Raw genomic sequence first — 14,060 nt, 5'->3', positions numbered from 1 at the left:
ACAGATGGTAAAATAGTAAGGCTGATTTGTAGAACACTTTCCCCCTAAATTATCAACTCATTTTCATTATTATAATGCCACTATTAGGAAGGAAGAAGCAGGAATTATTCTCATTTTGTAAAAGATAAAATTCACAGGTCAAATGATCTGTCCACATCACACATTTGAATGAAGGAAAGAAAGTTCAGACCTCTCCCATTTGTAGTTCATTTCACCTTTTAAACTACCAAAAAATTACTTATAGGCACATGTCAATGAACATTATTCTCAGCATAAAATTTTTTTTAACCACAAAGACCCTTTGAGGTACTACACTCTTTTAGCTTACTGAATTTGGGGGCTTCATGCCATTATTTTTCACCTACTATTTTGTCCACAGCTTCTACTTCAAACTAGGGTTCCTCTTATTAAATACACCACAGTTAATTTCTGGGGGTTGGTTGATAACTGACAGCTATCAGAATTTAGTGAGCCTTAACGTCATTTTTCCATAATAGAGCTTCTGATGAGGATCCAAGCAATCACTTATATGAATACACTGTTTAACCGAGGAATAATCTATCTGTTTTCTGATTGCTATTTGATTTCAACTGGTGTATTAGAGAAAACTGGCATGTTTCAACAAACAACGGATTGCTAATGACTGGCTGACTGAACCCTCAGATTGTATGCTGATAATATTAGCAACTACTCGAGTGTCTATTATAGTATACCAGATGCCTCACTCAACACTATACACATTTGCATCTGATCCTCATAATAACTCTATGAAGCAGGTACTATTACTTCTCTTTAATTTATAGAGGAGCAAGCTGGGATTTTAAGTAACTCGCCAGAAATCTCACAGCCAGAAAATGGCAGAGTTGGAATGTAAAGCCGGGTGCTGACTCCAAAGTCCAAGGTCTTAACAATTAGCAGACCCCCTAAATGATTTTCAATAATTAATAATTTGCTTTCCTGCTCTGAATACAACTACTAATTGGACTGCAGATAGTGAAACTATCTCTTTCCATCTAAGGATTCCTTTTAACAAACAATTAACCAAGGTATTTTGAGTCAAAAGATCAAGGAAGGGTAAAAGATTTATTACCCTTCATATTTAAAGTTAAAAGAACTGGGGAAATTGGCACTGATTGGAAGAAAAAAAAAAAAGTAAAATTACTAAGACCTTGGAGAGTAAAACATTTAGAGCATAATCATAGGAGGCTATTATGTTAACAGAGACTCTAGAAATACATAAACATCCTTACTACCTTTGCTTATGGTTTTATGGTTGCTATTTTTTTCAGAAGTATTTTAATACATTTTTTAAAAGCAATTTTCAACAGTCTTTATGAGTAGTCACTGTATCTAACAGAACCTAAAACCCCTTAAAGGAAGCCAATGTGAAAACAGGATTTGCTTAACAGAAATCTTTATAAAAAATGGCTAGAATTCATCTATTAAGTGAGAAAATATCAGAAAATGATAAACTCTAAGCCCAAATCTTATATACCATGTTAAAAATAACTTAAAAAAATCTTCAGATGTTTCCTACTCATTATTACAATTAGACACTCCATTTCATTGCAGTGTTCTCTACAAACTTAAATATTAGCCTTAAAAATACAAACACACAAAACAACCCCCCAAAGCACAAAATCTTGCCAACAAACTCCAAATCAAATACCAATAAAGCAAACACTAAGGATCATGCTACCAGAGTCTACTGCTTCTAATGGAATGTGGTTCTTTTCATAATCAGACTTCGGGTCCGGGGTGGGGGTGGGGGGTTAAAAAAAAGACAAAAAGGACTCACAGTTTAGAGATCAATAAAATAAAACTCCTTCTACATACGTCCCTGAAATCACAGAAAATTTAAGGAAAAGACAGGGGTAACAGGAGATGGATCTGCTATTGGAAAAAAAAATTTTTTTTTTCTTGCTTATTCCTTCTTGCATATCAGGAAATCTCTACTATCCCAACTCCTACCCTATTTTATTTGAGGTAAGAGCCAACTCTGCTTGTGTGAAGTTATTTGAAGTGAAACATCTAGATATTCTGACTTTAAAATAATTTAATTATTAACCAAAAAATCAATCAGAGGCCAAAATGAAACTTTTTAAATAACCTCCTTTTTGGCTAAGGATAACCTAAGCTCTATTTTCCATTTGACTTTATTTAGGAACGGGGAAGAGAACACTTGGGAAGATCCCAAGATTTCAGACACCTCAAATATCATGCTTTGTTTATTTGAAAGCTAAGGACTTGATTAACTAGTTTTAAGATATTACTAAGTAATCACTTTTAATTCTAGAATTAAATGTATTTCAGTGGCTGTTACACATATAATTTGATAAAAAATTCCTTAAAGATTAAATATGCTGTGAAAAATCTAACACGTTATTTTGTACATAAATAAATCCCTGTCTTCGATGTAGGGGGGCAGTCATTTGAAACTAGAGTAAGTCCCATTCTTTCTTTGTGGTGACCTTTCAGGCAGTTTCTAAAGGATGAGAAACATTCTGGCAGAGACACACTGGACTTCTTAAAATTCTTAGAGAAATGATCACAGGAGAGATGAAATATTTAGTAAAAGAAAAAGTACCATAGAAATGTTCAGTAATTCTCAAATAAGACTATAACTGACAAAATGTTTTAGTCATGAAATACTCTTCATAACACTTAAAAAAAAAAAAAGGGCAGATCATGTCCTTAAATTGCGAGTGATCCACTTGAGAGAAAGGCCATTTAATAAGCAAGTGTGTTAAATAGTCACTATTTTAGAGAGAATGACTTTAACTGCTGGTTTATAATTTAAATGGTTGGTACAATCCTGTAATATCTGAAAACAAACAAACCTGAAGTATTTGAGTTAAATGCTGTGATCCCTAAACTACTTAAAACCAAGAAGACAAACCTCATTCCTCATCACTGACTAGTAAAACTTTTAAAATGTAAAACAAATTTTATAAAAAGGCTGCCTTCTGAAGAAGGATATCAACTTTAATGAAAATATCTGAGGCTTCAGGTTTCAGGAAAGAAGCCGTCAGTTGCAAGAGAATGAATGTCTTTCTGTTTCAATTCCTTAGTCAAAAAGATTAACTCTACATATGGTTAGGAAAATAATGTTTTTCTTATTTGGAGAATACATCTAAAACTCAGTATCAAACAGACAAACAGCAACAACAGAAAGGGAAACTACCATGTATCATTCTAATGCTCTCTACTTCTCCAGATCCATGTTATTTATATATTTCACCTGCTCTATTTTTAATGTTCTCCCAATAACATTTCCAGTGGGCCCAATTTGGAAAGAAGAGAATTACTATGCAGTCCTTTGAAGGCATGCTCAAATGTCAATGGGATGGTATAATGCAGTGGTCCCCAACCTTTTTGGCACCAGGGACCGGTTTCGTGGAAGACAATTTTTCCACGGACGGGGTCGGGGGAATGGTTTCAGGATGATTCAAGCGCATTTACATTTATTGTGCACTTTTATTTCTATTATTATTACATTGTAATATATAATGAAATAATTATACAATTCACCATAATGCCGACAGGAGGTGGAGCTCAGGCGGTAATGTGAGCGATGGGAAGCAGCTGTTAATACAGATGAAGCTTCGCTCGCTTGCCTGCCACTCACCTCCTGCTGTGTGGCCCAGGGGCTGGGGAACCCTGGTATAATGAGTTTTCTGAGCAGTTCTAAGAGTTTAGCAAATGCCCTCTGGCAAAGGAGACTGGTAAAGAAAGGAAGGAAAAGTGTCAAATGCAGATGTGGGGAGCTGGGTAGTATTTAGTGTGGGTAGTGTTGGGGGGAAAAAAAGAGAGTGAACAAAGAAAGGAAGATAAAAGTGAAGAAAGTATGCTGAGGAATTATGAAAGAGCTCTTCAATAAAAAGATCCTTTGACTCTTGTGCCTCAAAATGCCCAAACCTTTGAGCATTCCACAGACCAAGTCAATCTGTAAAAACTTTGTTAGCTACATGCTTGTTATTCAATTTGTGAACAAATAAAACCCAATCTAATAGTTACTAATAATCACATCTTTAGCGTCACTGGAAGATTTAGAAATCACACACTTTGATGTTTCTGAATAAGTCACATTCTTTTATGACTTTCTTATTCTCATTTTTTAAAATACAATAAACATTCTTTTTCACTACTCTTCCTACATTCAAAGTCATGAATTGATTTCTAAAAACATGAATGGCATTATTTATCTTAAGATACCCAAATGAGGGGCACAAGGTATGCCAAACTTATCACTGAATAACCTTGGAACTGTCAGTTATATTTAATATCATCACAGTTCCAAACTGAGTAAATGAAGATGTATTTAAGAGGCTGGCTTTGGTCCCTAGGCTGACTCTGAAGTAGAGACGGTGATTTCTTTGATGACAGCAATGCTGCTTCTTTCACTTTTGATTCCCGGTAAGATTCTGGTTCACAGTAAGAATATACTGACTGCCACATTACAGTTATTTTCTACATAAGAAAGTGTAAGCATTAGAAAGTGCTAAACGTGTGTGTGTATATATATATATATATATATATATATATATATATATATACACACACACATACACATATATACACACACACATACATACACACACACACACCGTGGAATAAAAAAAAACAATTCATACATTCACAATAAGGAGGACAGATATTTTATGAGACACATGGATAAGTTATTGCTAATATGCATCATGAGAGGTGAGTATAACCTAAAATAATAATAATTTTTAAAAAATCCATTACCTGGTTGTTTAGCAACCACAGTTATCTAAAAGAAGAACAAAACAAACCTACAGAATTCCACAGAATTCTGTGGAACTTTTTGGAAGGAAGAGGAGACAATGCATTTGTAAGGAAATTCGACTTCTGCACTGTGTAAGACATCCTTAATATATAAAGAAATATTAACTAAAAATCCAAAGTTAAACCATGTTACTCATGTCAAACATGCCACTCAGCAATATCTCTGGTTACCTGCACCCATAATTTATACTGCTCTAGGGGAATAAAGGACAACTATATTTTCCAAACTGTATTAACAAAAAGAAATAGTTATAAGAAAAAATATTAAGAATAAAAATAAGCTTATTCAATTTTAGTGACTCCTAATTAGACCTGTTCAGTTTACCCTCACTAACACAGCCTAACCTACTGTCAGCTTCCCACCTGCCATCACACACACAGGTGCAGCGTTGTTCTTGGAGCCCCTAATGGACGCGGGACAGCTAACAGCAAAAGGTGAGTGAGGAAAGTTTAATAATTAGAATAACCAAGTAAACAAAAGAAACTTGGAACGGGAAGTAAAACCTCTGGAAAAGGTACTGTGAATTTTCATCAATGTCTGAGAACTTCAAAAACCCTTCGATGTTGAAAATCTAATGCTAAGTATGAATTTTAGATTGGCAAAACAATTATATCCAGTCTTTAAAAAATATATGTTCTTTTGTTCACCTTAAAAAAAAAAGAATATCCTATTCAATTTAACAAATATATAAGCAAACATATGTTCACTTTCCTTTGTCCCTACCGTCCTACACTCTGTCACTCATTTAGTTTGTTAAGTGGACAGGAAACGCACCATATCCCCCTGCCTGGATGGGTGTTTTTGGAGAAGCACAAGCATACAGACTAAAATCCTCTGTTTGGAAGCCAGCCCGATTCAAAGAGGGTTCGGATGCACTGCGGTGAATTTTTGGCAATGAGCGGGCCAGCAGCTCAATAGAGGCGAGAATCTAAAAAAAGAAAAAAAGGAAAAAAAGAAAGTATGATGAAAATCTAGGTGGTGTTAATCTTTAAGAGTCCCATTATACTCTACAAGAAAGCATATGAAATCTTATAATACATTGTTTTCACTATTATCCCAAATGCCTGGAAAATACTAAAGAAACTGATACTTTTCCTTAAAAAGAAGAGAAAATTACCAAACTATTACAGCTTTACTCTCTATAAACTGAATGGGAAAAGTAACCCATAGTTAGCTTTTCTTTACATTTTATAATTTTAGATCATTTGCCAGCCTTGAAACAGTAAATAATAAAAAATTTTAAAACCAATTATATACCTATTTCTCACAGACCACAAGTCCCTTTTGGGAAGAAGATGGAGCATAAATAACTAAAGCACTATATACCTTCATAAACAGAACCATTAGAGCAACTTATTCTTTAAAGAAATTTAGTAATGGGAAATGTCTTACACACACATAATTAAAAACAGGGCCCCAATGACCCAGAAAGCCAGCGCCACAGGAGTGAGAAGTGACAGATGAATACCCATAAGTGAAAGAAAAGACAGGAAAACTCTACAAGTAGACACCAATGCACAAAATGTAGAAATACAGCACATTTTTAAGGTACAAAGAAACAGGTTATGACTCTTGAAGGCATACAGTATGATAATGCATGAAACATACATATAAAGGGCTTGGCACAATGCCTGGTATATAGTAAGTACTCAATAAAACTTTAGCAGCCATTATTACTACTACTATGATTATATACTATATAGTAGTAGTATACACATTATATACTACTATTGTTATTTTTCTCAGCTACCAAAAATTTTTTTAAAGTTAAACTGTAATCTGTATAATGATTAGTATAAGAAGGCAAAGAAGCAATGTTACAAAATTTTTAAAATTATAAGCATAACACACAAATAAAAATTCAAATACAGAAAAGTATGAATCCTACCTTCCAGGGGTAACCACTGTTAAAGAGTCTATACTTTCTTCTGGACCTTTCCTATGCATAAACATGCACATATGAAAACAGAGCCCATCCCCTCCCTCACCACCATTTAAAGTGGTATCACAGTACACATTTTTCTGCATTGCTTTCTTTTTCCCTCACTGACATCCAAGCCATCTACAGAGAGATACCTTGATCTTTATGTCTTTAATTTTTCCAATTACAGTTAACAGTCTTTATCTGGATACCTGTGGGGGCAGATTCTGTAGCATATAGCATAGATTTTCAGGAGTGGAATTACCAGAGCAAAAGGTATATATATTTTAAGTTTATGGCGTCTACCAAGTCCTTTCAAAAAAGGTCAAACCAATTTACATTCTTACCAACATTCCTTCCTTACTTCCCAACATTGTTCCCAATGCTGGATATTGTCAATCTCAGAGACAAAATCAAAATGTATTTCACAGTTGTGACTTTGCATTTTACTGATTATCACTGATGTTATTTTTCCTAACATCCTGTGCTTAAGTTCATTCAGCATTTGTACTTCTTTTGTGAATCACCAGTGCATATTCTTTGTTGATTTTCTTTTGATTACCTTTTACTTATGGATTTGTAGGAGTCCTCTGTATAACATAAACACTCTTTATTATACATGCTACAATTATTTTTCTCAGTGTTTTTCTTTCAATATTATTTTTACTATATAGAAATTTAAAAATGTTTCATGTAGTCATACCTGCTAACCTTTTCCTTTATAACTTCTGGATTCTGCCTCTTGCTTAGGAGAGCCTTTCCTACCTTAAGGTTATAAAAATGATTTGTTATTTTATAGTTTTGTTTTTTACATATAAACCTTTAGCCATCTGAAATTTATGTTTGTGTATGGAGTGAAGAGACATCCTGTAATGAAAATTTAAAAATAAAAGGGGCAGCCTTTAATAATCTGGAATACTCATATATGAATTTCATTTTCTGATACCATGAAAAGAATAAAATATTACTTATATTAAGAAATATGACCATTTTGTCCCTTTTAATACCATTTGAAAAGTGAGCCTAAGGATATAATCTGCATTATTAACGTACATCAACCACGTTAAATAGGAAACCCTAGCACCTGGGATGTGAAAAGAGAACATGGTGCAGAGTCCTGCTCACAATGGCCAACAATACCGGTCGTTTACTTTGATGGTCTTAAACCAGTGGTTTTCTGGGTTAAAAAAAAAACCCAACTCTTCCTCAAAGGAATAGTAACGTAGAATTCCAATATGTAAAACATATAACTACCCATGCAGCCATTCAGCCTCCCCTCCCTGCTCTGGAACAAGCCCCTGAGAGACTTGTTAAAAGCACAGATTCTATCTTTAATTCTTTAGATAGGGATAAAAGAGTCACACGTTCCCGTAACACTGACTTCTAAGAAACTGAGCTAGGACTGATAACGTTCACAAAGGACCACTTCAGTAAATTATGGTAGCTGAGTTATGGGAGTCAGCACTTCCCACCTGAAAACTGTACTGACTCATCAGGACAGATTTATACAGCGCTATCATGATTTTCTAGGCATTATAAAACACCGAATTTATATTACAATACCTACTACAGCTAAACTTTCTAAGACTGTTCAGGTACTTAGTTCCAGTTCATGAGGCTTATGAAAGATTATTAAATTGAGGGCTTTAGCCTTCCAACTTGAAAAGATAAAAAACAATGGAAAGTTTCCAAGAATCAGAGAACGGCAGACAGTACCAACAGTTGCCTTTTCTTTTTGCCCAGGTAAAAATGCCCCTCAGAAAAACCTAACATTAAAGGGATGCTTGCAACCTGTTTATTTTACCTTCAAGAAGAGTAAAGGTAGCAGTGCACAAAGTGTAGTCTGTAGAAAAACTATTTTTATACTAGCACTAAGATATTATTTCCCTTTTTTACTGTCATTATTTTACAAGTGTAAGTGGAGTTTTCAGAGGCTATATAATGTAAGATATTGCAACATAATGAATGCAAAGCAGAGAATCCAGCTATCTTCTCTTTGCAGAGATTTGCGAAAAGTCTAAAACAATGCCACTTTTCTCTAAATATTTTTTGTTTGGGAAAATATAACTATTTTTCATAAAAACATTATTTAACATGTAATGGTTTTATTATGTTTAAATAAATTTATAAATAAATATTAAAAAACGTATTTTTAATTTCTAAAATGGGAATTACTACTTACATAAACAGAAGGTCTTTGGGGTTCTTCAACAATTTTTAAGTGTAGAAAACAGTTCTGAGACCAAAAAGTTTGAGAACTGCTAGACAAAAGCAAAATCTTTCTGAATATTTTGTATTGGGATCCTAAGTTTTTAGGTGTACCACTGTTCAACCTTTATAAAATCACCTTTATGTGTTTACTTATCTGGAGTCTGCACATAATCACATGGAATCCAAATCCGTAAAATACAAACTGCTCTAAAAAGTGCTTAAAAATCTGCATCAGAATATTAGTCTGTCCTTCTAGGTAACACAAAGCTTTTTCTTACTTGGGGAAAGAGTGGTCTCTCATCTCTTTTCTTTTTTAGGCACTCTGCCATTAATCTCTTCATGGCTTTTGGACAGTTACTCCGTACCTTACTGAGATCTGGAGATAGATATCCTCGTCCCACCATAAAAATTATCTGGGGAGGAAAAAAAAGGCAAATCATATAACCTTGTAGATAAGTTGAAAAATATATAAACATTGAAAATTCAACAAGCTGTGCACTTATGACATGTACTTTCCTGTATGTACGTTACACTTCAATAGAAAGTTAAAAAACACAATGCTACTAGTATCCTGATTCCTATATACCATAGACTGTGGGGAATCAATACTTAATGTGCTGCAAGGTGAAATCTTCGTGGCGCCTGGACTGCTGCAAAGGTCTCCTAACTACTTCGCATGCTTCCAGTCTCCCCTTATCCAATCCATTTTCCCACTGATAGTAATCATTCCGAAACACAGATCGGGGTCGTGCCTCTTCTACTGAACCAAAATAGTTAACCTTTTTAACAGTTGTTTTGGCATCTGAATCTTAAATTCTTTTGTTGAGGAAACTCTAATGGGGCATTTAGTTATGTAAGTCTGAGAATCAGAGCCTCCTCCCGAGGGAAGGTAAAGCTACTGGGAACTAAAATCTTATGTTTAATAAAGTAAAAAGCCTGTCTTCCCTGGGTACAGAGATTTATAATTTTTCTGATTTCTTACATTTCTAATTTTCTGACTTGTGGTTCTTTTGAAGTGGGCAGAGACAGATGTTAGCAGTCTTAGGTGTCACAGAAGAGAGAGGCGTTTTGATCTTAGAGGGAATAGGTTCAATAGGGACAGACTAGAGGCTAAGGTGGAGAGAGCCAGTCAGAGATCCCCGGTTACAGGGTAGAACTGATAAATTTTAAGAACAGTCAAGTTTGATATTCTATTTTATGTTATTTCTTGTTTGGTGCTGTAATAACCCTTATTTAACTATAAGCTGATTTGCCCAAGCACCACTAAAGTGAAGGTGTAAAGTTTAACCTCCTTTCCATCTCCTCTGTCACAACTGCCCTTCTCCCACTTTACAAAAGGCACACCTTTTACCTATATGGAATTTAACTACCGTGCACACTGCGTCAGGGTGTTAACACTGCTGAGGGTACCAAAGGGACGCTTCCAAATATTGGTCTAACTGGACTCTAATGAATGGGTAGCAAATCCCTTTTCAAGACAGTTGGTTTCCAATTCTTTGCTTTCAGCAAAATTAACTGAATTGTCAGCTGATTGTTAAAATAATTTTAAATGACAAGTTATTATATAATTTTTGGTATGCTATAGAAATGAGTTCAAATAAGCAGTGATATGGTTACGGTAAAGAATTAATCTTGCCCAAAGAGAGGGCTGGCCTTTGCCTTTGGCTCCTGGGAGGTAATCCCTAAACCCTTGGAATGTCCTGCCTGGTAAGAGTGCCTTTGTTTATCTGGGAGTCTAAGGTCATGTCAGATAGTCTATGCTATCAATGTGATTCTACAGAGGGGGCTTTAAGTTATATGGTATCAGCTTGACCACTGTAGGGGCTAAAAACTAAGGTCAACAACAGAGGTGGTCAATTGTTATCTATGTGACTGGCCCAACAATAACTCAAGGCTCCAGTGAATTTCCCTGGTCGGCAATACTTCCTGCACGTTGTCACGCATGACTGCCAGGAGAATTTAGTGCTGGCCACAACTCCACTGGAAGTTCCATACGTGAAACTCTCCTGGATTCTGCCCTATGTGCCTCTTCCCATGGTTGATTTTAATCTGTATCCTTTTGCTTTAATAAACCATAACGTGAGTATTAACAACTTTCAGTGAGTTCTATAAGACTTCATGAATTACTGAACCTGAAGGTGGTCTGCTGAACTCTGCATGTGGTTATAACAAAACTCCTGACTTTCCCATATTCTTATTTATTTGAACAATATTCCTCAGCACTTACTTCTTTAAAAATAAAACTAGGAGAAGGACTGATAATAAGTTCCAGCTTATTCTAGCAAAAGTCATATTTTTCACAAATAAATGAACTGAAGAGAAAACAAAAGCCCCATGTTGCTCATTAAGAAACACATTTCCAATAAAATTTTACCTGTTTCTTTATATCAAAACTCATGTTATTCTCATCAGTTATATATTCAGTAATTATTAATAGCATAATTTGGAATTAAAAAAGTTAACAGAGCCTAAAGTCACTGGGAAAAAATTTTTTAATTCTAAATTTAAGCACATTTTTTTGTTGCAGAGATATAATCTGAATGATCAATAAAAGGGTTTAGAGCATAAAAATGTTACATTAGGGAAAAAATTCTATGGAGGAAGTAGGATACAAATAATTTAGAGACAAAAAAAGAGCCATGTAAAATTCCAAAAATTAATGAAGAGGTTTTTTATTTTTTAAACAAGTGATGGTAAGAATCAAATCAGTATGACATTTAGATTTTATTTGGTACATTTAAAAGAATGATATAGTGCTTTTCTTTTTTTTTTTTTGAAATGTCAATATAATACACTGGAAATTACATTCTTTGCAACTATTTAAGCTTAAAGGAAAGGTCTTTCCTGGATGTAATTCATGGATAGAAAATTCAAGTGGCACTTATACTACAAAATCAATAGCTCAGTTTGAAATTCTGGGACTGGTTATTTTCATTCTCAATCTACAGCCGCACTGCTGGTATCCCTACCCCTTCATTCACTCCTCTGTGTTACTGGAGCACAGGTCTGCTCGTCCTCAACATCACCCCCTGCACCGCCTGCACTGCCTCAACAGAACTGAGAGCACAGCCTGTGTTTTATTCACCTTTGCATCCTTCTATATCTCACAGCGTTTGCAGACAGTGGATATCAAAATTTTTTTATTAAAATAAAATAATTTGCATGTTGATAAGACACTGGTACTTATTATCATTTTCTGTCTCCTTGAGATCTTGTGCTTAGAACCCAGCCACCATACTGTGAGAAAGTCCAAGGTTCCTGTGAAAAAGTCGTCACAGAAAGACCCACGTTGAGAAGAATTGAGGCCCCTGGCCCTTGGCCAAGATTAAGCTTCCAGCTGACGGCTAACTGGTCACATACCTTCTCAGGTATGTGATCGAGCCATTTTTGGAAGTAGATCCTTTAACACCCAGTGAATCTACCACAGCCAATAATACCATGTGAAATAGAGAAAAACCTTCCACGCTGAGAGAAGCCCAAATTGCAGATTTATAATTTGTCTAAGCCACTATGTTTTAGGTGGTTTGTTATAGCAATGATAACTGGAATTCACGTGAAATAATAAATGTTATCTGTTATTTTCTTCTAAGATGACACAGCACGTCTGCTCCCATTAAAAAAAAGCCAATATACCTAGCTTAATTGAGCACATTATTAATCCCAATTTAGTAAAGAAGCTGCACTGAAAGAGAGCAAACAGAATGATAAAGAGGGGGAAAAATGACAAAGCAATTTCTCAGACTTTTGGCACTAGGGTAAGTGAAGTAAAAAGTCATGCTACTCTGCAAAGTAACATAGGGATGGTCATCCCTCAAGGAGCTAAGAAACCTGTTTTAGGAAAGAACTCAATCTTTGTAACTGTAAGGAATTCTTTAGTTCATTCTCTTATTTTTAATAATTGAAAAAAAAAGATACCTAGAGAGGTACAGTGGCCAGGTCATGCAGGTCATGAGTCCAAGGTCTGCCATTACATCACACTGCTTTACCAGAGTCCTGCCTTGAATTTACAGGCAAAACCTGCCACCTCAGACTATGGGGGGGTGAGAGTGTAGGGGCATGGGTCATTACCATATTATATGGTAATGAAGCAGCTGTCCCATCTCCCACGGAAAAAAAAGAATATTCCTAGATTTTCAAACAGAAGTCCAATCTGAGAGCCATGGAGATCAAAGTATGAGAGAAAGAAAAATCAAATCAAGGAGATGGATGGAACAGTACCTGGGGGTTACTTCACTGAGGATGACTAGAGTTACTGATTCAAAAGAGGGAGTTCCATGGAAAGCGCCACTTGAAGAAAGCAGACTAGAAGGTAATGAAGTAGAATGGGGATGATGGGAAGAGTATATAATTCTTTCATATCCTTTTTCTTCATCAAATACTTGGTTTCAGACTGGCATATTCCAGAAGGCTCTAACTATACTACCAGAAAGAATTAACTAGTAAAGGCCTTACCCTTCTGTTGGTCACTCACTTACTTCTCTCATGGAGAGTAAGCCCTTGCCACATCATTTATTATACTCCCATGGAGGACAAAGCACCTAAAATGCCAAGAAGTGGATGAGTGCAGAACTCTGGGAGGCTTTTTCCATATTTTGGAGACACTACTACTTATTTCCATAATATAGCTTTATTATTTTATTAAAATAAACTTATTTACTGACAAATGGATTTCATCCAGATCTTAGGTTCATAAATTTTTATTATTTGTAGTCTCTATGATAAATCAACTAAAACTGAACTAAAATTCCCTCGTAATTCCTCTAGAAGAACAGAATGCATAGGAAAATTAAACACGGCATGGGGTATTGTGCTGTATGGCTGAGTTAATAAGACTGTAAAAGGCAGAGCACATGAAGCTGCTAAATTAGAGACAATCTTGTTCTTCAGACTGCCATCATCAAGTCAATCATCTCAGTGATCTAGGATCTGTCACAAGTACACTAAGTGCAATGTTTCCATTATGTTCTTTAGCTGCTATCTTGGTCCATCCTGAATCGAAGTTTCACGGAGGCTTAAAAGATCAGATCATCAGAAGCCAGGTCATAGATTTCTTTTTAACACTTAAAGCTATAATCCAACATTCTTAAGCTATGAAAGTAGTTAGAAAGACCAAACAGC

General features: G+C 35.2%; 1 protein-coding gene across 8 annotated transcripts in view; it reads right to left on the bottom strand.

Moving 5' to 3' along the window:
* BRAF (B-Raf proto-oncogene, serine/threonine kinase) overlaps positions 1–14,060 on the bottom strand; it is a 162,139-nt gene that overhangs the window by 7,488 nt on the left and 140,591 nt on the right. For 2 of the 8 annotated variants that reach the window (XM_036863232.1, XM_036863236.1), the window contains 3 exons: positions 9,221–9,355; positions 6,699–6,749; positions 3,613–5,738 (listed from right to left, as the gene is read on the bottom strand). In XM_036863232.1, coding sequence (XP_036719127.1) covers positions 5,556–5,738; positions 6,699–6,749; positions 9,221–9,355 — 369 coding nt within the window. In that variant the 3' untranslated portion in view covers positions 3,613–5,555. Of the gene's footprint in view, positions 1–3,612; positions 5,739–6,698; positions 6,750–9,220; positions 9,356–14,060 lie in introns of those variants that run through there. The other 6 variants (XM_036863235.1, XM_036863238.1, XM_036863234.1 and 3 more) reach the window with 4 other exon arrangements.

Source organism: Balaenoptera musculus, chromosome 9 (genome assembly GCF_009873245.2).
Source record: "Balaenoptera musculus isolate JJ_BM4_2016_0621 chromosome 9, mBalMus1.pri.v3, whole genome shotgun sequence".
NCBI classification, from domain to species: domain Eukaryota; kingdom Metazoa; phylum Chordata; class Mammalia; order Artiodactyla; family Balaenopteridae; genus Balaenoptera; species Balaenoptera musculus.
Note: the sequence above shows the minus strand (reverse complement) of the source record. Positions and strands in the feature narration are given on the sequence as shown.